This window comes from Pan troglodytes, chromosome 10, assembly GCF_028858775.2.
Source record: "Pan troglodytes isolate AG18354 chromosome 10, NHGRI_mPanTro3-v2.0_pri, whole genome shotgun sequence".
NCBI lineage: Eukaryota > Metazoa > Chordata > Mammalia > Primates > Hominidae > Pan > Pan troglodytes.
This window is the reverse complement of record NC_072408.2, coordinates 44,024,436-44,046,896: the sequence shown is the minus strand read 5'-3', so window position 1 is coordinate 44,046,896 and position 22,461 is coordinate 44,024,436. Positions and strand designations below refer to the sequence as shown.

At 55.6% G+C, this 22,461-nt stretch overlaps 1 protein-coding gene across 3 annotated transcripts in view; it reads right to left on the bottom strand.

Moving 5' to 3' along the window:
• FIGNL2 (fidgetin like 2) overlaps positions 1-21,100 on the bottom strand; it is a 30,596-nt gene extending 9,496 nt beyond the window's left edge. Inside the window, exons 1-2 of one of the 3 annotated variants that reach the window (XM_054663317.2) lie at positions 18,332-19,318; positions 12,402-12,575 (exon numbers count right to left, since the gene is read on the bottom strand). Coding sequence is in view for 1 of the 3 variants with exons in the window: in XM_024347841.3 (XP_024203609.2) it covers positions 12,402-13,032 (631 nt within the window). In the remaining 2 variants the exon portion in view is untranslated. Of the gene's footprint in view, positions 1-12,401; positions 19,319-20,857 lie in introns of those variants that run through there. The other 2 variants (XM_016923359.4, XM_024347841.3) reach the window with 2 other exon arrangements.
• Between the last annotated feature and the right edge of the window lie 1,361 nt (positions 21,101-22,461).

Here is a 22,461-nt window from a genome sequence, read left to right as displayed (position 1 = left end):
TCGGGGCTGGGGAAACTTGGTGAATGTTCTGTGAAAAGAGGTTCCTTCCAGTTCTAATATGACGGGCCAGTAGCTGACGCCATTTCCCCAAAACCCAAGCACTGCGTACAGAACCAGCGCCTGTTCTATGTTTTACGTCTCTAATGCAGCCGTCGTACCAGCTCTGAGATCAATACTGTTATTGTCATCCCCATCGCCTCCCCAGATGAGGAGACTGAGGTACAGAGATTAACACATCTTCAGGGTCACATGGCTGTTACAGAGTGGAGACAGGACTCAAAGCCCAGGCCCTGAACCACTTGCCTACAAGGGCTCTCTGGCCCAGCCCTTTGTTCTTACAGCCAGAGAATAGCCTGAGTCATTCCACACTGCACACCTACACTCACCAACACTCACTTCCTGGGCCTGTGGAAACAGTGGCTCTGCCCCTGAGTGCTGTGTATTTACCCTTCAGAGCAGGCAGGAGAATTTGTGTCCCCTCCCGGTAAAACGCCCAAGTAGAGCCTGTCTTTCCCTGGGAAGGGCCATCAGATAACCAGACACACCCCTGGGCTGGGCACACAGTTCCTTATTTGGGTTTTGTGGTTTTCCCAGGTGGTAGCTGGGACTCTGTGGAGAAAACACTCTCTCTCTCAAACTGCCTGGTTTGGGGAGCAAGGTCTTGTTCCTGCGGCAGCTCTTTCTCTGCAGACCTTGAAGGTGAAGTGCTGCTGTGCACATAGGAAGCTGGAACCCCGCTTGACTCTACCCACAGGACGAAGTCCTTCAAACTCACAGGCAATCAATCAATAGTTACGGAAAGAATTACGGGATGGAAGAGTAAAGTCATTCCTAAAACCCCTCCCCTCATTTTTAGGAAGTCTTACAAGGTTCATGAGAGATGATTCAGCCTTCACAGCTGGCCAGAACACTCAGGCACCTATCTCCCCCGTGGTCCTGCTGCCCTCGGGTCCTGTGGGTGCCTCTCCCATCCCTGAGGACCACAGGCTCTCCATGCACAGGGCCCAATGCAGGCAGTAGGTATCCCCCCAGCCCACCCTGGCTTCCTGGGGCAGCAAATGCCCTGAGCTGTCACTCTGTGATCATGGCCAAGACGTGAGTTAACCTTACTAAACTCCACTTTCTTCATCTGTCCATTGAGACCGCTGGTTTAGATCAGTGGACCTCTAACCTTCCTTTCTCATTAGAAACACAAATAAATTTTGTACAGGGTGAGGTAGGAAGAAACCCCAACAACACAGCATCAACACCCTCCTCCAACCCCCGAAGGAGACCCCCAAGATTCCTTCCGGATCTTCCAGAAATTCTCTGATTCTGGATTCCGTCACCCATAGGGGAGGGAAGGGATTGGACCAAACTGGGCTTGGGGGCAGGGTAGGCAAGGAGGGGCAGCTGTGAGTCGGCTCCAGGCCGGTGTGGAGAAGGGGCCATGCCTCTGGGCAAGCCTCCTCTGAGCTCCATTATCTCAGCCTGGAACAAAGAGGCTGGAAGGGAGAATCCCATTGTCGGCCTCCCTTATGGAAATCTCATTTATCTATTCACCAAGGCTCCCACAGGCCTTTTGTCCCAGGCTTTTTGTCTACTGCTTACAACGGGTACCCCAGGGGGTCTCTGGCTGCCTGGCAGAGCTTGAACAGGACTGTGCCCCCTCCTCTAGGCCCTCTCCCTCATGCCAACCCCCCAGTTACTGCAAGAGGAGAGGGAGGGGTAACAAGGGGACTCTGGAAGACTGGTCACCTGCCACAGCCCTGGCACCTACCATACAGGAACCTCTTTCCCCAGTTCTGGGCCAGAGAATAGCCTTCAAAACCTGCCTGGGGGCTGCCCTAGAGCTGGCAAGGGGCCTAGCATGAGTAGGGCTCAACACATGTTTAGGGATGAGCTAGAGGATGCCATGGGGTGGCTGCATGATTCTTCCTTCCATGATACTTTCAGTGTGCCAGCCACTGTGTGCCAGCTATGACTCCCGGCTTGAGAGGCAAACCAGACCACATTGGGACCCATGCCTGCAGACTTGATCAGCTAACAGGGAAGAGAAAACAAAGTGTTTCCTCAGAAAGGAGGGAGGGAGGGAAGGGAAGAGGGGAAAAAAGAAGGAAGGAAGGAAGGGAGAAAAGGAAGAGAGGGAGGGAGAGAGGGAGGAGAAGAAAGGAAAAAAGGAATGAAAGAATGGGAAGGAGGAAGGAAGGAAGAAAGGGTTGGTCAAAAGACAAAATTTCAGGAGGAGTAAGTTCAAGAGATCTATTGTTAAATATGGTGACTAGAGTTAATAAAAGTGCATTGTATACTTGAAGATTACTGAGAGTAGGCCTGGTGTGGTGGCTCATGCCTGTAATCCTGGCACTTTGGAAGGGTGAGGGAGGCGGATCACCTGAGGTCGGGAGTTTGAGACCAGCCTGGCCAACATGGTGAAACTCCATCTCTACTAAAAATACAAAAATTAGCCGGGTGTAGTGGCGGGTGCCTGTAATCCCAGCTACTTGAGAGGTTGAGGCAGGAGAATCGCTTGAACCTAGAAGGCGGAGGTTGCAGTGAGCTGAGATCGCGCCACTGCACTCCAGCCTGGGCAACAGAGCCAGACTCCATCTCAAAAAAAAAAAAGAAAGAAGAAGAAGAAAATTACTGAGAGTAGATTTTAGGTGTTCTTATCACAAATAAGTATGTGAGGGAATGCATATGTTAATTAGCTCAATTTAGCCATTCCACAATGGGTACATATTTCGAAACATCATTTTGTATACCATAAATATACCCATTTTTATTTAAAAAAAAATTTTAAAATAAAAATATTGAGTTGTTTTTTTTTTTTTTTTGAGATGGAGTCTCACACTGTCGCATGGGCTGGAGTACAGTGGTGCGATCTCGGCTCACTGCAACCTCCCCCTCCTGAGTTCAAGTGATTCTCTTGCCTCAGCCTCCTGAGTAGCTGGGATTACAGGCGCCCACCACTACACCCAGCTAATTTTCTGTATTTTTAGTAGAGATGGGGTTTCACCATGTTGGCCAGGCTGGTCTCAAACTCCTGACCTCATGATTCGCCTGCCTTGGCCTCCGAAAGTGCTGGATTACAGGCATGAGCAACGACACCCGGCCTACGCTCTTTTTTTCTTGAGACAGAGTCTCACTCTATTGCCCAGGCTGGAGTGCAGTGGCGCGATCACAGCTCACCACAGCCTCAACTTCCCAGGTTCAAGCGATCCCCCCACCTCAGCCTCCTTAGCAGTTGGGACCACAGGTGCCAGGTACATGCCACCGAGCTTGGCTAATGTTTGTGTTTGTTTGTTTGTTTGTTTTTGTACAGACAGAGTTTTACCAGGTTGTTCAGGTTGGCCTCAAACTCCGGGGCTCAGGCAGCCCACCCCCTCAGCCTCCCAAAGTGCTGGGATTACAGGCGTGAGCACAAAACCCAGCCTGTATTACCCTTAAAACAGAGACAACTGTTGATTTTCTGTGCAAATGAAGAATTACAGGAATAAATACAGTTGATAGATTAAAAAAAATAAGGTCATATAGCTAAAAAAGAAAAAAAGAGGAAAAGAAAGAATGCTGGAGGTTCAGAGACAGCGGAGGTACTTTCGCTAGGGAGTCAGGAATTCATTTTGCAGCAGTCATGGAGAGCACTGGGGCATGGAGGGGACAGCAGGTCCCAGCTCGGAGGCTCCAGGAGAAAACAAGGAAAGTGCAGAGCTGAGCAGGGAGTGCTGGCACCCACTCCCCACAGCACCCCAGTTAAGCAGGTATTATTTGCAGATAAAACAGTGCCAGACAGATGTGGCTGGCCCCAGGTCACGCAATCCTCTGGAGGCCAAGTGGGGACCTGAAAGCAGATCTCCTCCCACTTCCACAGGCTGTGGAAAGGCAAGGATACAAGGCAGGGAGCACACCCCTGAGCAGGGCATGAGAGCCAAATGCTTTCCTTCCCTGTCCCTAAGCTCACTCCTTGGCGGGAGAGGGGATAGAACAAAGGATGAACCGAGGATGGGTGAGCTGTCTGAAGTCTCCCTCTTGTGCACTGATCCCACCCTCTTTCAACAAAGACACTGTTCCCTCAGTTCCCCCTTCTCCTACCTGATCCATTTCCCTCTCTGCTGGGTCACTCTCATCAGCTCGCAAATATGCTGTTGTAGTTCCCGTTTTAGGAAAAAAAGCCCAAAATATATATACATTTTTGAGACAAGGTCTTGCTCTGTTGCCCAGGCTACAGTGCAGTAGTGTCCCCATAGCTCACTGCAGCCTCCACCTCCCAGGCTCAAGCATTCCTCCACCCCAGTCTCTTGAGCAGCTGGGACTACAGGCACATGCCACCACACCTAGCTAATTTTTAATTTAATTTTATTTATTTATTTTGAGACAGAGTTTTGCTCTGACGCCCAGGCTGGAATGCAGTGTCACGATCTTGCCTCACTGCAACCTCTGCCTCCTGGATTTAAGCAATTCTCCTGCCCCAGCCTCCTAAGTAGCTGGGATTACAAGTGCCCACCACCACGCCCAGCTAATTTTGGCATTTTTAGTAGAGACAGGGTTTCTGTATGTTGGCCAGGCTGGTCTTGAACTCCTGACCTTAGGTGATCCACCTGCCTTAGCCTCCCAAAGTGCTGTGATTACAGGCGTGTGCCACTGTGCCCGGCCCCAAAATAATTTCTGAATCCCCCTTCAGCTACATTCTATCTCTCTCTCTTTGCTTGTTTTTACCTTTTCTATGCTACTATTTCTGATTCCTGTCCTTCCATTCCTCTTGAACCCCTTCCAAGCAGGCATTTACCCCCAACACTCCACTACCTTTGCCTTATAACCACACAGCTGAATCTGATGCTCTGCCCTCCTCTTGCAAAACCAGGGACCTGCGCTCTCCTGGCCCCTGCTGCCGTCCCCTCCACAGCCTCTTTGCTGCCCTCCCATCACCCACTCCCTTCTAAACCCTGCAGACCTCGGGCTCAGTCCTGCAGCCTTCTTTTCCCTCTCCATGGTAATTCCTTGCATGATCCCATCCCATCTCCTAGCTTTGACCATCACCTGTGTATTGATGTTTCCCAAACATAGTTCTCCAGCTGAGATTTCTCCCCTGCACTCCGCACTTTATTCAACCTTCTTCCTGACATCCCCACTGGAATATTTAATTGGCATAATTAACATGCCCAAAAGTGAAACTCCGGGCTCCCACATCCGCAACCTAGCCCTCCCTCAGCCTTCCCCATTGCAGGAAATGGCAGCTGCATCCTTTCTAGTTGCTCAAGCCAGAAACCTTGCGGTCATCCTCAACTTCTCTTTCACTCTTCAGAACAGCAAATTAGATTCTTCAATCACTTCTCACCACCTCAGGGATGCTGTCACCTGGACGACAGCTGCAGCCTCTCTCTCTTTTTTTTCTTTTGTTTTTTGAGACAGGGTCTCACTTTGCTGACCAGACTGGAGTGCAGCGGCGTGATCACGGCTCACTGCAGCCTGGACCTCCCAGGCTCAAGCAGTCTTCCTACCTCAGCCTCCCAAGTAGTTGGGACCATAGGTGTGGTGGGCCACCACACCCAGCTAATTTTTAAAATTTTTTTGTAGAGATGGGGGTCTCACTGTGTTGTCCAGGCTGGTCTTGAGCTCCTGGGCTCAAGCTATCCTCCTTCCTTGGCCTCCAAAGGGCTGGGATTCCAGGCATGGGCCACCGTGCCTGGCCTCACTTCCATCTCACCTCCCCCTTTCTACATTGTCCTCTCTTTTCTTAACACAGTTGCCAGTGTAACTCTTGAAAGCATGTTCCATAAGTCATTCTTCCACCAAAAGCTTCCAGTGGCTCCCATCTCACTCAGAATAAAAGCCAAAGTCCTCTCATTGGCATACAGGGTCCTCATGGTCGGCTTCCATTACCTCTCGGCCTCACCTGCTGCCACTGCCCCTCCTCCCTCCCTTCCACACCCTGGCCTCCTCACAGCTCCTCCCACCAAGCTGCTTTCCACCTCAGTGCCCCTGCCTCTGCCCTGCCTGGAACACACCTTCCCTGGGCTTGCACCCTTCCTAGCATCAAGTCTCTGCTTAGCTGTTGCCTCGGCAGACACTGTCCCCTTCAACCTGATGTTCCCTGTAACACTCATCCATCGGATTATGGAACAACAGGTTGAAGGGGACAATCCTATTTGTTGCTTTATTGTCTGTGTACCCACTAGAAAGTTCATGAGAGCAGGGACTTTGTTTTGTTCACTGTTATATCCCAAGCACCTAGGACAGTGCCCGGCACAGATTAAGTTCTCAATAGACTACAGGATGGATGGACAGACGGACGGATGGATGGATGAATGGACAGACAAATGGACGGATGGATGGATGGATGGATGGATGGATGGACAGATGGACAGATGGACAGACGGATGAATAGACAGACAGACGGATGGGTGGATGGATGGTTGGATGGATGGATGGATGGATGGATGGATGGATGATCCCAGAGGCTTGAAATGGCCTCTGTGTCCAAATAAAGAAAGCAATCAGGGTGACTAAATTTGAGTGCACATGTGATGGTGAGGGTGGCAAGGGGTGAAGCCAGGGACTCACCTCAGGAATGGATAGGGGAGGGGAGTCCAGAAGGGGCATTTGTGTCTGTGAACACCAGAGGAAAGTGTCCAGCCCCCAAAGGCACCTATCTCAGCCCCCCAGAGACTCCACAGGGCCTCTTTCTCTTTAAATCTCTCTCCTTCTGTTACCCCCCACCCCATTGGGCTTCTGTGGGAGAGGACAAAAGGGGTGCTGGAATTCCCATCAAAGGCCTCTGGACACATGGTAAAGAGATCAGGGCCCTCAGGATCCTGCTTCCTGGAGGTGCGGAGGCCGCCCCGCCAGTCTGGCTCCTCTCTGGGGTGGGAGGTGTGGTGAGGGGTGTGCTCTGGCCCTGGTCTTCTCATATGTCAAATGCCAAACAGCAGGAGGTCGGCCTGGGAGAAGCTGGCCAAGCGGCCCCCATCTGGGCTCTGTGTACGCGTGCACACGCTGACGGGAGGGGACAGCACAGATATCACTGCCTGTGTCCGCGGTCAGGGCCACAGCCAAGCTGTGACCATCTGTTGTTGCTCTGAGAGGCCAGGCCAGGGGCCCAGCACCCTTGAGGAATGAACCTTCCCTTTCACCCAGCCTTCTAGTGTTTGCAAAGAACTTCATAGTTATCCATCATTTTCGTCCTCACAATGTCCCTGCCAGATGGGCATTATTCTCCCCATTTTATAGAAGAGGAAATGGAGACTCAAGTGTGGAAAGAGATTCTCCCAAGGTCATACAAGCTGTAAGAGGGGAAGCGGGACTCAGCCCATGTGTCAACACCTGCCTACCCCAGCCTAGAGGCAGTAAGGCTCTCCAAGGTGCCTCAAAGCACAGGGTCCTCATTTCAAGCTCAAAATAAGCAGATCTCCAGGGTCAGGCTCTCAGGCACAGCCTCCCACCCATCCCCTGGCTCAACTCCTGCCCAACCCTCCCCCACCACCCCCTCTTCCAGGAAGCCTTCTTGGACTGACCCCCAAGGAAGTTCCTTAGATGCCTCAAAGTCTAGAGCTCCCTGCAGCCACTTCTTTCCCACTGTGACTGCCATGCTCTCCCTGCATGTTTATCTCCTCTGTGATCCAGGACCTCTTGAGGGAAGCCCAGTCACCCAAAGGAACGGATGATTCTCTAACTTCAGATGGCCCACACCGCATTCCCCTTCGAGGCAGCCCAGCAACCTGGGGAAGGAACATAGTGTGGCGGGAAGAGTCCTGCCCAAGGCCACCAGCCCAAAAGGGGCAGAATTGGCACTTGCACTCAAGGACTTTGCTTCAGCCCTGAACACAGCCTCTAATCCTGTACTGTCCAATGACAGGCACTAGCCCCATGTAACTATTTAAATTTGCAGTCATTAAAATTTAATAAAATAAAAATTTTACTTCCTCAGTGGTACTAGCCACATTCCATATGTTCAACAACCGTATGTGGAAGTGGCCACTGTAGTAGACATCACAGACACAGAACCTTTCCATCACCATAGAAAGTTCTATCGGACGGAGCTGCTCTATCTTGAACTTCTATGGAGTCTCGCTTCTTAAGGTCTTTAGGTAGACTTCCTGCGGATCTAGACTTCTTTTTTTTTTTTTTTTTAATAGAGTTTCATTCTTATCACCCAGGCTGAAGTGCAGTGGCGTGATCTCCGTTTACTGCAACCTCCACCTCCTGGGTTCAAGTGATTGATTCTCCTGCCTCAGCCTCCTGAGTAGCTGGGATTACAGGCGTGCACCACCATACCTGGCTAATTGTTGTATTTTTAGTATAGACAGGGTTTCACCATGTTGGCCATGCTGGTCTCGAACTCCTGACCTCAGGTGATCCACCCACCTCAGCCTCCCAAAGTGCTGGGATTACAGGAGTGAGCCACCGCGCCCTGCAGGCTTCTTTTCCTAGGATTCCCAGGCAGTTTTACAGCTACCCTGGACTGGAGCTTTCCCTAGAACCAGGGGAGGGAGGATGGGCTAGCTGAGTCAACTCCCTCCGCCCCAGCCCCGCCTGTCTGCCCTGCCTCAGGAGAGGAGGGACAGGCGGAGGAGGAGGAGAGGAAGGTAGGACAGGGCACTCTGTCATCTGGCCTTTGGGCCGCACTGCCCTCCCCCATCACCTGCTCAACACCCCTCCCCCACCCCGCCCACCATCCTCATCCTCATCCAATCCCAAGGACAGATGGGGGCCAGTAGAGAGGGAGAAACGTGACCACAGTGAAAGCACTCTCAAGTGGTAACACAGTCCCGGGGTCACAGCTGTGTCCCCCGAGGCCTGGCCAGTCTCTCATGTCCAGCCTTCATGTCTGGTCAGGCCTGGGCTAAAGTGAGTCTCTGTTGGTGGGGGGCGGATACTTCGGAATCCTAAGGGGAGATGGAGGAATCTGTTGGTGCCGGATTATCCCAGCAGACACACCCCAGTTAGAAATGCAGTCACTCTTGTGGTCACTCATCCATCCATCCATTCAACACACATTGAATAAGCCCCCACCATGTCACAGTGTAATGGGAGGATGTAGAGGTGGGCAGTGGACTTCCTAACCAGCTTGACCAGGTAGGGACATGGCTGGTGGGCTTAATCCTCGTCCCAGGCTAGATGAAGGTCCTTTGTCTCTGCCCAGTGGTCTGAGCAGGGTGGACACCTCCAGCCCCCTCCTCCCCTCACACAGGCGCACATGCCGGTGGGTGGGTGCGCAGACACACACACTCCCAGCTGCTGCCAGAAACCCCCCTCCTGTGGTCTCTCTGGCCAATCACAGCACTGAGGAGGAAGTCCCACTGTCCGGTGGCCCCCAGGGAGTGTATTAGCACATTTGAACCGCTCAACCTGCAACTGACAAAGCCTGGGGCCTTGGGAGGGGACACAGCAGGAGGGGTGGGGGCCTGTGGGGAGCTCTCCTCCCGTCTGCCTCTCAGGGGGAAGCTCAAGACTAGATTAAGCATTCTGGGGCACAGAGGAATTTGGGGGCCCCAGCTCCAGCCGTGAATAAGCGATCCATAAAATCCCAATTTACACACTCACTGATCAAACAGCCCATCTACTACCCCAGGAGGTTGGGGGTGGCTCCTGGGCCTCTCCTGCTCTCAAAGAAGGTCCGGGGGAGCTGGGAACTGGACATAGGACGCAGGATCCCAATGTTTTCCCTACAGCCTCAGTCCAATTCCCAATCCCCATGAGGGGTATCCATGCCAAGGGCGTGGGGCCTGCCGGTACCCCCTGTGACCTGGCTGCCTCGGGATGGGCTGGGGGGGCTGCCTCAGTCAGGCAGCCATCTTTGTCCACCCTCTGTGAATAACAGCTCCTTTTTTCTCTTGTGTTGCCCTGGGGCCACCAGGCCCGACTGCAACCTCATCAGAGCTGCTAATCACTTTTCCAGCTCTCCTCTCCTCCCCACCCCCTTCTTCCCAACAGCCCCTCCACGTTTTCTCTGGATCCTCCACCAAAAGCTGCCCTGGGATGCTCAGGCCGCCTTCCTTCCACTGTCTTGTCTCACCCCAAAGCTAGGCAATATCCAGGAACACAAGGGGCTCCAGGCTGGTGCTCTGTCCCCAGCCCATCTTCTGGGAGAAAGCAGGTAGAGAGAAATAGCCTTGTTATTACCCTAGTCCCTGCCACCAAAGAAAACACAACGTATCTCCCTCTTGCCTAGGTGTTGTTTGCTCCCCTTGGTTAGGCTGCCTGCAATTTCACCAAGAGAACACCATTCTGGTTAAGAAGGATTCTCTTTTAAACCAAATGGAACCTCTGGGAGGCTCCAGGCTGTCAGCCAGTCACACCTCCAGGAGGATTAGCAAGGCTGATTCTCCTTCTCCTTCCCACCTGCTCGAGGTGAGCTGCATGGGCCACTAGAAGTGTTCATGGAGGCCGGGGAAAGCGAGTCTTTGGGGCTGGGAATTGCCCACCACACCACACCCCACTTCTCACTACATGTGAGCTATGTTGGAGCAGGTCAGAGATGGATGTCAGCTCCTGGGCCCTGGGGGAAGAAAGGAGTAAGGGCTGCCCTGTCTCTGTGCTTCCCAGAGGCCACTGCACACTGGGCTGGGAGCTGGATCTCCATTGTCTCATTCAGTCCCCTCAGCAGGCTGCTGGGCTGATTGTGGTGTGAGCCTGTTCTACGGTGAGACATACTCCTTCCCTTCTCCCCTTTCTCCACTTCACTGGCTGCTCCAGGTACCCCGCCCCAACAGAGCCTGTACCCATTAGTAACCTGGGTAAGGCAGGTGTCTGAAGGGCAACCTGAAAGACTGACCCACGGCTTGCAGGGGTCTCTGAGCCCACTCTAGCAAGCCCTTCCCCCTCCCATGACTCAGGCATTGCAGGGAGTGAGCACTGGCCTCAGAGTCAGCCTCTGAGATGTGGGACAATGTCTTGATCTGTTTCCTCCGTTGTGAAATGGGGGGGTGGAGAGGCAGCATCCCCCTCACAGGCTGGCCTGAGGGCAGTGAAGGAGAGGTGGAACTTTCCTGACTAGCTGGAGGGGCCACCCATGCAGGACCCAGGGCAGGCTCCAACTCGCTCCTAGAGACTGGCTAGGTGCAGTGGCCTGGGAAAGAGGTGGGGGGGCTGCTCTCCAGGCCCAGAAGGACCCAACTCATTTGACAGAGGACTCCAAAGAGAAAACATAATCCTGGAGCTGCCTGCGGGGCCCCAGAAGAGCTCTGCCTTGCAGGAATGAGTTCCCTGTCCTGCCCTGACCAGCTGACCATCACGGAAAATACAGTCCCAAACCACAGCTTCCCAGGATGTCCTCACCTGACCCCTGGCTGCTCTGACCTGTGTCCTGGGACATCTGTCACCAGCCTCTCCTCTGCTAATAGAGGGAGGAGCACCAGGGCCCCCCCATGACCCCCCCGCCCACCCTCTGCCACTTAGAAACTGCCAGGCAAGTCTCATGCTCCTGCTTCAAGTCCCTCTTGACAGCCCACTGTGCCCAGACGTAACTTGATCTTGAGCCACATTCTTCACTGTCCCCGGGAATCTTAAGAGGAGATGTAGGAATCTAGGTGAGAATCTTAGGACCCTCTGGGAGGGTCCACAGAGACCTCAGACTCAACATGCCCAAGGAAAACATCTCCACCTCCTCTCTCCTGATTCCATCTCTTCAGCTAGGCTGGAAACCTAGGAGCCCCTGTGTCTGTCTCTCCAGCCTCCACTCCTCTAGCTGGCCATGAAGTCAGCTTAACACTCTCTCTCTAAAACAACCCACAGCTCTCATGTTCCCCACCACAGCTGGCCCCACCTCTGAATTCTGCCTGTGTTCTCTGCCTTCCTAATCCTTCTTCTGTGTGGCTGCTAGGGTGGTCTTTCTGTCTAAAACAGACTCAGCCTCCTACCAAGCACAGAGACGATGTTAACCCTTCAGCCTGGCACCAGAGGTGGATGAGTCTGTCCTTCCTTCCAGCTTCGGGCCCTTTCCAGCTCCTCCAGTCACATCAGCCCATTCTCTCTGAGGCTGTTCCTGTCTCCCTCTTTGGTGCCCCGAAGCATGTTCCGGGCACTTCTGCCCTTCCACTCCAATGCCCAATTTAGAGGTGACATCACTTGTTAACTGGGTTCCCATTCCCTTCGCTGCTCAGCCAGCCCCTGTCTGTGAGCCCTGGTACAATTGGCTCTCTAGCCTTTCTGCAGCTCTCTCTCTACCCTGACCTGCTCCTTCCCAAAGTCCCCTCCCTCAGAAAACATTCCCTGACACACAGTGGTAGAAAGAGCAGGGCCACTGGGAACGAGGATGACCTGGACTTTTTAATGACAGTCATGACTTTTTGTCAGCAATTACTTTTTAAAAAGATGACTTGCTTTTTCATTGAGGAACAGGGATTTGCAGTTGACTCTGCGCTTTGCCCTGTCTGAAGTCAGTTCCCCTCCCTGAGGCTCTGTTTCTAGCACACAACGCAGCCTCGCACCTGTGCACTCAGTGATGGGCACTGCGGGGAGGGCGCAGGTGCTCAGTGGAGGCCGCCATGGACTGTCCTCTGTCCACTTGGGGTGGCCCTGTGATCTGGGGCTGGTGAGGTCCTTCCAGTGCCTGTCTCCTCTTGGGTCTGCATCTGGGGCTCCTCTTTGCTTGGGACTTGGCCCTGCATGGGCGAGAGATGGAGGATGAGGCCAGAGCTCTTCACCACTTTCAGCCTTAGGCCCCTTTCGCAGTCTGGAAAACCTGTGACCTGTTCTCAAAAATACTTCCTCAATGCATAAAAGAAAAATACGTGGGGCTACAAAGGGAATTAATAACATTGGCCAGGCACGGTGGTTCACGCCTGTAATCCCAACACTTTGGGAGGCTGAGGCAGGCGGATCACCTGAGGTCGGGAGTTCAAGACCACCCTGACCAACATGGCGAAACCCTGTCTCTACTAAAAATACAAAATTAGCTGGGTGTGGTGGCACATGCCTGTAATCCCAGCTACTTGGGAGGCTGAGGCAAGAGAATTGCTTGAACCCAGGAGGCAGAGGTTGTGGTGAGCCGAGATCACACCATTGTACTCCAGCCTGGGCAACAGAGCAAAACTCCATCTCAAACAAAAACAAAAACATTGGAATACAGTTATCTGCAGGAACTCCTCAGGGTCATGGACCACAAGGCTCAGCCCAAGAGCCTAGAGTCTCTTGGAGGGCCCCACACTTCCCCTCCCCATAGCCAGTTTTAGGATCCAAGGTTGACTTGAATCTGTTTGGGTGGCATGTGGCCTCCAAAAGGCTTAAGCTTTAAAGTCTGGGCGATCCTGTGTGCCCTAGCCCCAAATATGGCCCCTTCCCGTGCATGGGGGTGGGAGAGAGACATGCCCCCACAGGGCCAGGCCTTACCAAAGGCGAGGAAACAGGCCCAGGCAGCCCACCCAGGAGTCCCCAGCAGCTGCCTCAGCCCCTCCTGCCCTCTTCCCAGCCCTGGGGGGGCTGAGCCGAGTAACTCCAGCTATGCAGCCCGGCCGGTCCACCTGGGTGTGAGTGGGCAGGGCTGTCCTCAAGGGGTGGCCCCCCACACCTGCAGGGCCACAGGGACACAGAGGGAAAAAGATACTGGGGGGAGGGTGCTAGGAAAAGACTGAGCAACCACAGCAGCTCCTGTCTGCCTGCTCCCGTATGGGATTCTCAACACAAGCCAAGTCCGGCCCTGAGTGCTTCACACACATCAGTTCATTTAATCTGAGCGAGGACGTTATTCCCATGTTGCAGGTGAGGAAACTGAGGCTCGATTAACTTGTCTAAGTCACCAAGCTGGGACAGATGCCACCCCCAGCAGTCTTGCTCCAGATACTTCTCTGCCTGCCACAGCAGGTGGTGGTGTTCCCATCGAACAGCTGAGAAAACTGAGGGAGCAGTTCATTCCCGCCCTCTTCCTCAACCTCCCCTGCTCCCCCAGCCCTCCTTTCTTGAACCCCCTCCCACACTTAGCCACCAACCCCGGAGCTTAGCGTATCTCAAACTTGTTCTCATGGGACCAAATAAATCCTTGCCCAGGTCTGAGAGGCGCTGGCCTCAAGGCTAGGACACAGGACTCTGGTTAGGGTCTCAGCCAGACTCTGCAGAGAGTGATCAGAAAGGACTGCAAGGCTGAGACTGTGCTCAGAGGAGTGGGGAGGAGAAAGGCTCCTGAAGACCAGATCTCTGCACGACCGTGGCGGCCCCTGCAGCTCTGCACAGCCCCTCCTCCCCTTTTCCTCAAAAGAAGCAAATCCTCCATGAAAGATTTTTGGCTTCACAGAAGGACTTGGCCCCATCTGAGAACACGTGAGCCATCTCTAGAAGTGCTGAGTCCCCATCAGTGGAGGCACTCAGCACCAGAGAATGCCTTTCCCGGGAGGGGCACTGCTGGGCAGGTGGAAGGGCTCTCCCCTCCTCTCCACAGTTCTTCTCTGATATCTAATGATCACTACAAACTCAACAAGTCCCAGAATGGACTCCTGACCTCCTCCTACCTCAGCCTCCCAGCTGCCTTCCTCATTTTAGGCAGCTCCTTTTTTCTCAACAAGGGGCTCAGTCCCCAAAACTCAGGCCTGAGGAGGGCCACAGTGTGGAAGACGATGGTACAAGAATGGCCAGCCCATGCCGGACACAGTGTGCCTGGAAAGGAAGCCCCTTCCTAGAGGAGTGAGGACCCAGCCACTGATGAAATGCTGTCCCTCCAGAGAGCAAGGAGGAAGGTGCAGTTTCTCCTGGTGTCCAGAGAGTTCCCAGGGAGCCCCTTTGCTCCAGCAGAAGCCAACAGACAGGCTGGGTGGGGAGGGAGCCGCATGATATGAGGGCTGGGGAAGAGGGATCCTTTTTCAGGTATAACCTAAATCCTACCAGTTTTCTTTCCCCACTGGCCTGGAAAGAACCAACACCTCCAGATTCTTAAGCATCCAAGGGTCAAATAGGGCACTCGGCTGCAGGTGGACCCTCCCCAAGCAGTGGCCCTTGTCTCACTTTGCTTCTAATGCCCACCGACACAGCCTCCCCCAGGAAAAGGCAATCTGCTCAGGACTCCTCTGTGGCAAGCCCCTGCTGTCAGATGCTGATCCTCCCCCTTACAGCCTCTGAAACCTGTCCTGTACCCTCGCCATAGCCCAGAGGCTGCCATTCCCCAGCTCACATGCCCTATGTGGCTTCCTTCTGCTTAGAGAATGCAGGGACAGTGGTCCTAAAAGCATAGCCTGTCCTTTTGCCTCTTCGCTGGTCCCCAACATCTTGTGAGCTCCTTGAAGGTGGCACCACATCAGAAAATAATGGTTGCTGGATGAATAGCTACCTGGATAAAATATTCAAGGCCTCACAGCCATGATACATGCTAGGCACTTGTGGCAAAGCAACACCAAAGCTGGGGCCACCCTTGGGCTCTCCCTGGCCGTGTGGGAGGCTGCAGGTGGCTAAGAAAGCCAAAGCATAAAAGCCCCAGCTCAGAGCCTGGTCCATAGGTGTCCACTGCATGTGTGGGGAGGCTCAGGAAGGCCAATCCTGGCTGGGCACCCGCGGGAGCAGCTGAGGTTCACCCAGAGCCTTGCACAGTACTGGACACAGTGCGTAGGTGCTCAACACAGGTTTGTTAATAGTAAATGAAGTCTCACGGCTCACGTCTGTAATCCCAACACTTTGGGAGGCTGAGATGGGCAGATCACCTGAGGTTAGGAGTTCGAGACCAGCTTGGCCAACATGGCAAAACCCCGTCTCTACTAAAAATACAAAAAAAAAAAAAAAAAAAAATTAGCTGGGCATAGTGGCATGCACCTGTAGTCCCAGCTACTCAGGAGGCTGAGGCATGAGAATTGCTTGAACCCAGGAGGTGGTGGTTGCAGTGAGCAAAGATCATGCCACTGCACTGCAGCCTGGGTGACAGAAGAGACAATCTCAAAAAAAAAAAAAAAAAAAAAAAGAGTCAATGCAGCTTGTTTGTCACATCTTCACATCCATCCCTGATTAATCACAACACTGGGCTGGGGACCATGTGGCCTGAGTCTGCCCTGGCAGTGAGAGGGGACAGAGGGAGGTATGCTGCTACCTTCCAGATTCCTGCAGGCATCCATGCTGCCTCTCCTCCCATCCACCTGCCCACCCCCTGTCTGCCCTGACTCCATGTTGGAGGGGGCTTCAAATATGGCCTGGCAGGCTGGTTGCAATGGCTCACACCTGTAATCTCAGTACTTTGGGAGGGCAAGATGGGAGGATCACTTGAAGCCAGGAGTTCAAGATCAGCCTGGGCAACATAGTGAGACCACCGCCTCTACAATTTTTTTTTTTTTTAAGATGACTTGGGCAAGCACTGCTGTGGGCCAGAACTTTCACACACACATGCCCTTTCCCCATCCTCACTCCTATGCTAGAAGGTCGTTCTCTGGAGTCCCTGGGCCCCGAGTCACTAAGCGGGTCCCCAAGGTAAGCTTCAGAATCAAAGGGGCAGACTATTTGAAACCAGGGCCACATCACCATCATATGAGGTTCTTATCCCCATTTTAGAAATGATGAAATTGAAACCCAAACAGATGAAGTCACTTGTCCGGAGTTACATCTGATTAGCAGCAAGGGGTTGCTGAAGCACAAAGCTTGGTCTCTAGGATAGGGGTCATAACTGGTCATCAAAAATGGGGTTGGGGCTACAGAGGCAGGCCATGGCCACTGCCCAGCTCTCCCACTCACTAAGAACCCCCACTCTGCCTCCAACCCTGAAGATGAATATTCCAAAGGCTGACACTATCCATACCTCAGTACTAAAGGAAAAGACAGAAGGCACTCGGGGTTCGCACTGCAGTCCCCTTTCCTTGGCTAAGCAAACTGGGGAAATGCTGGCCTCAACAGTAACCACAGCCCTGAGCACATGCACCTAGAGTCATTCAAGACTAGGACTCAGGTCTCCCAGCTCTGACTCCTTTCATCCTCACAATATCCTGCTTAGGAGGTGGACACCATTCTTCACTCTATTTTCTCACCTCACAGATGAGATACAGAGTGTTTAACAAGTGCGTGGAAGCGTTAACTATGATTCATCAAGATGCTTATGAAACTGCTCGGAGAAGAGCAATTGCCACTTGTTCCTGGAGACAAGTGGACCCTAAAAAAAAAGCTGGACAGCCTCTCTCCAAGCCACATAGTCAGAGATGAGATGACCAGCCCAGACCCTGACCCAGCCAGTGTGAACTCTTCCCACTTAAAGGCTGGCCTAGCACCTCAGTCTCATACCCCTGGTCGCTTGGTTCTGGTGGTCCTACTGCAAGTAATATGGCCGTGGAGTGAGCACTGAGTGGGGAGGTCAGGAAACCCAGGCTGCAGGCATGACTCTGTCCTCAGCACATCAGAGAGGGATGGACTGGGGTGAGGGTTTCTTGACATAAGGTCCCCATGGGCTTCAGGGGATCCAAGAATCCTCTAAAGCAGAATGCAAAGTCTGGTGTCAATTAATGGAAGTGCATTTTTCTGGGGATGGCTTTCATCAGTGCCTCCAAGGGCTCTGTAAATCAAAAAAAGTTATGGATATCCAGAATGGGTAATCTTGGAGGCTCCTTCTATGCCCTAGTATTCCTGGGTTATATATGGGTTTAAACGTGAAGTACACTCCCCATCCTTCAAGGCCAATTCAGTGGCTGCTCTGGGAAGCTCTAACAGATTTCTTGCTTCTTTGACTGCAGGGAAAGGCTGGGAGCCCAACACCACAGAGCCTGGCAGGGTCCCTCTGCCCTGATCTCCCTCACCAGACAGCCAGCTCCCAAAAGGAGGCAGGACCAGCCCAAGGCTAAGGTGGCAGATGCCAGCACCCCATACTTGACCTCTTGTGGCTCACCGCCCCCCCCCCCCACAGTCTCTGTCCCCTGAAGGGGGTCTCAGGGCTGCAGAGCACAGGGGCACTGGGGCCTGGAGTCCACATCTCCCTGCTGCAGCCCTGGAGCTTTGCAGAGCCATGCTCCTTCCAGGAACCTGGTTTTCATTAAATCCGGTAAAGGAGTCGATAACCGCCAAGTCCAGAAGAGGCAAAGTTCTGCTAGAAGGCACAGGGAAGGTGAGGGAGACCAGCCTGTCTCTTGCCCTCCCTGGCTGACCGATGGCAGGGGGAGGGGAAGGCAGGGCTCCTAAGGGTCCAGCAATGGCAGCAGTCGGAGCTGGGGGGAGAGTCGGGGGAGTCCTGGCCCAGATAATAAGCAATTGTTAATGTGATCCATATGGATCCTGACTGGCCTCTCTGTTTAACAGAATGATAATGGCAGGGAAAGAATGCTGGTCTGTGGGGAAGGGAAGGGGCAAAGTCCTCCCTGGACTTGGGGGGGGGGTGGGGTAGGGTCATGGGGAGGAGAAGGAGGCGAATAAGGGAAAGGGAGAGGAGGAGCCCCATCCAGGGGTCTCCACCACCCAAGAGCACAGAGCTGTTTACCTGAAGGTGGCCAGATTCCATGCTATGCCTGAAGGTGGCCAGATTCCATGCTATGCAGACTGCCTGGCTAAAGGCCCTTACAAAACCCCTTTTATTCGGCCAACCAATATTTATGGAGCACCCACAAGGTGTCAAGCCCTGTGGCAAGCCCATTGGGGGCAGGGCCAGGGAGTACATGCTCCATTTCAGTCAAAGCCCTGAGTGGACCCCGCCACAAAGGCGGAAGGGAGCACAGGTGCAGGCCACGGAGGGAGGAGCAAGTGACAGAAGCTCGGGGCTGGGGAGGTGATGCGGAGGAGGTGCGCATCCGAGTTGGGCCCTGAAGAATAAGGAGGTTGTGGAAAGACAGGGACAATGAGGAAGGCATTTGGCTGGAGGAACAGCGGGAGCAAAGGCAGAGAGGCGTGAAATTGCGTGGAGAGAGCCCTAGATCTCAGCAATAAAGCTGCGGCCCAGGCAGGGCAGGGAGGGGAGTCCTGATCCATAAAAAGCTGTGGCCATGGGTGAGCAGAAGAAAGGCAGGAAAGGGCTCTGCGACGCCACACTCAGTCTGGGTGGCTCTCCCCAGCCTTCGCCCAGGCTGGTACTGGAATTGACAGTTACGGGATCCTCAGCCCAGCCCTCAGCCATACCACGGCCAGAGAATCGGGCAGGGCCTCCGAAGCCAAACTCATTTCTGTGTCTCTCAGCCCCTTCTTTCTCTTCTTCTGGGGCGGGGGTGGGGGCAACAGGAATCCCCCCGAGGAATGCGGGTCCTCTAGGCCTCCCCAGGAACAACTCCTCTGCCCCACACAGCCTAATTCCCTTTGGCCCAAAAGGGCTTCGCCCAGAAGATATTACAGCGAGGACACGAGGGTCGCTCCCGTCTGCCTTGGATGCCAATGGAATCAAGTGGAAAGAAATGAAATGGTGTTAAACATGGGAAAGGGGATTTACGAGGCCTGTCACCCGTCCAGCCCAGCCACCCCAGCAAGCCCCGCCCCTTTCCTCGCCCACCCCAGGAAGTCCCGCCCCGCCTCCTGCCCGCAGCTCGCGCGGCCGCCCGGTACCCGCGTCCCACAGCTGGGTGGCGGCGGCACCACAGCACCGGGCAGCCCGGCGCGCCCGTCCTTGGGGGCTCAGGCACAGCGGGGAATGGCGTCGGTTCCGGACTGAGAGGCTCGGGGAGGCTTTAGGAGGATGCTATGGGATTTCGGGGTAGGCTCCGGGAGGGTCTGGGACTCCCTCTGCAGGGTCAGAGGGTTTCGCACCGTGGCATCTGCGGGCCCAGCCCACTCCAGAGACTGGGCGGCTCCACAGGGGAGGCCCCACGGCCCAGGAACCGGGAAGCCCCCCTGCGCCGTAAGCCCAGAGTTGGGCTGGAACCGGGTCCCCACTCCTCGCTGCCGGTCGGAAAGCAGGAGACCGCTCCGCCGCCACAGCCCGTGCGGACAACACAAACATTCTTCAGTCCTCTATTCTCCTCCAAATTAGGTATCCATGGAGACAGGGCCGGCAGCCTGACAGCCCTACGGCCTAATCCTGATTTAGTGACCGTCCCTTTAACAGCCCACCCACCCGTCCACCCACCCCTGCGCTCCGGGCCGCCGCTGGGCGCAGGGTCCAGGCCGCGCGCTCTCTGCCCCGCGCAGACCCCTTCCCAGGCCTCCTCCTCTGGGGGGGGCAGGGGGACCAGCGGGGCTGGGGAAGGGCACCAGCATTTGCTGATCACCTACAGGGTGCTCAGCAATCTGCGAAGGACCCTCTGCAGGGGAGGGGGGGTTGCTAGCATGCGAATCTCTGTGTAGAACAGGAGAGGGCTCTTGCGGTGGGGAAGTTTGAGGGGCCCTCTCTGGAGAGCTGGGCGCTCCGGGGGTCCCCCTTGTTGCCTGTAGCCCCAGGGTGAAGGTGAGTACAGCCTCCTACAACCCCCTGACTCTGAGACGCGGGCTCTGTTCTCCCGGGCCAGAGGAGAAGACATGAAGAGGGTGGGTGTTAGGGGCACGGGGACCCTAAGTAGCCTCGGCCTCCTGTCACTGCCCCGTCACCATGCTGGGGAATCTCCGGGCCAGTAACCCAGCCCCCACCCCTCCCACACACACACAGGGGCCGCTGGACAAAGACCTGACGGAGTGGGAGGGGCCTGCGGGCCGGCCCTCGGGCTCCGGACGCTGGATCCTTCTGGGACCCGAACCCGCAAACCTTGGCTCCCCACCCCCAGGCCAGCAGACGCCCCCGAGCCGGCTGCTCGCTTTCGCTGCAGCCCCCGCACCAGAGGGGGCTGCGAGACGGGTGCCCGTCGGCGGCCGGGCGGCTATCCCCTGCTCTGCCCGCCCCCTCCCCCCGGGAAGTGACCCTCGGCTCCCACGTACCCGCTAGGGTCTCTCGCCAGCCCTGCCCTCCGACCCCCGCCGAGCTGAACCCCGCGACCAGCAGCCCCCGCCCTCTCGGCCCTCTCCGGCCCCGCGCCGGCGGACAAAGCTCCGGACACCCTGACCGAACGGTCACCTCCCCCCGCCCCATCCCGGCCCGCCCGCGGCCCCGTACCTCGGCATCACGGCCGGGTCCTAGGTGAGTGTGCGCGGCCTGGGGGCGCGTCCGGCCCGGGGACCGGGGCGGCGGCGCGGGCCGGGGGCGACAGGCCTGGGCTGGGGGGCAGTGGCGCTCACCATCCTGGAGCCGCTGCTGCTGCGGCTGCTGCGGCCGCCGCGGGCGGGAGCGGGACTGGGCAGTGGGGGTGGCCGGACAAGGGGCGGCCCCGGCTCCCCCCGCAGGCAAGACCCCCACCCCCACCCCCGCCTCCCCTCGCCCGCCCCCAGGGCCCTCCCTCGCAGGCCCTCCCTCCCCTCCCCTTTCCCTGCTCCTCCCTCTCCTAGTGCCCCTCTCTTCCCCCAGCTCCCGCCCCTTCTCTGGCCCCTCCACCCCCGGCTTCTTCCCCGCCCTCCCCCACCTCGCCCCCGCCCCGCCCCCACCTCCCCTGGGCTCGCCCAGCCCCTCCTTGCCACCCTCCCGGCTGGCCCCGCCCCCTCCCGCCCCTGGCTCTAAAATAAATTAGCCACAGAGGAGAAAAAAGAGCAAGTGACCCTCGGTGTGGAGAGTGTCCTTCGCCACTCTCAGACCCGTCCGCCCCGCCTCTCCCGGCCGTCGGAGCGGGAAGTTGGGGTTGGGGTGGGGGTCGGGCCGGCGGGTAGGGGTGGGGGACGGCATGGGGACGGGGCCGAGGCCGCGACTGAGCAGCCCAGCCCGTCGAGCGTGTCCGCTGGATGTGGGCGGCTTCCTGGGTCGAAGGGCAAAGGGGAAGGCAGCCGGCCTGGGCCCGCCCCGTCCGCGGGCCGCCCCAGACCCCCTTTCCCAGGACTGCCTTGGCCCCCTGGCCCCAGTCTGGAGGACTCTTGCTCACTTCCTCCGCCCCCAGGTGAGCTGAGAACCCACTGCGCGCGGGACTCTGCTGCGCCTGCCCTCCCGGGCTGCAGAGGGCAGGACGCACCGCCAGGCAAGGCCGCGGCTCTGCGCTGATGCCACTCCGGGAGCGGGTGGCTGCGGGGGAGGAGGGCGAGCACTGGACGGGGGCAGCGGAGTGTAGGGTGTGAGATCTAAACAGAGGGCTCCACTGGAGGGCTTGCCCAGAAGGCGGCAGTCACATTGGGCCAAGCAGGATGACTGGCAGGAAGAAAAGATGAGGGATGAATCCCAGACCTCTAGTCCACTGAGAGTGTCCAAAGACATCCGTTCAATAGATACATACTGAGTGTTAACTTTGTGCCAAACATTGGACTGGACACCAGGGATACCCAAGAGAGTCCAAGAGGCACAGCCCTGTCTTCCTGGAGCTCCCAGTCGAAGGGTAGACAGAATTCTGCCCGACACACACACACTCAAGGCTTCATCAGGGATAAAGGCCAGGAACCGGCTTTGCCCCAGGAGAAGGTAGGAGGAGGGCTGTGCTGATGATGGAGGGTCCAGAGAACCTTCCTGCTGTTGAGCCTCCAGATGTCCCAAGGCAATCCTGTTTCCACCCAAGGGCAGTGCTTAAGGGTCCTCTCTCCTGAGAGCTTGTTTCCCTTTTGAGTGGCTGCCTAGCCTGAGTGTCAGTAGGGCAAGATTGGCCCTCACCCACTAGCCTGTAGAACTCCAAACACTACCCCCTCCCT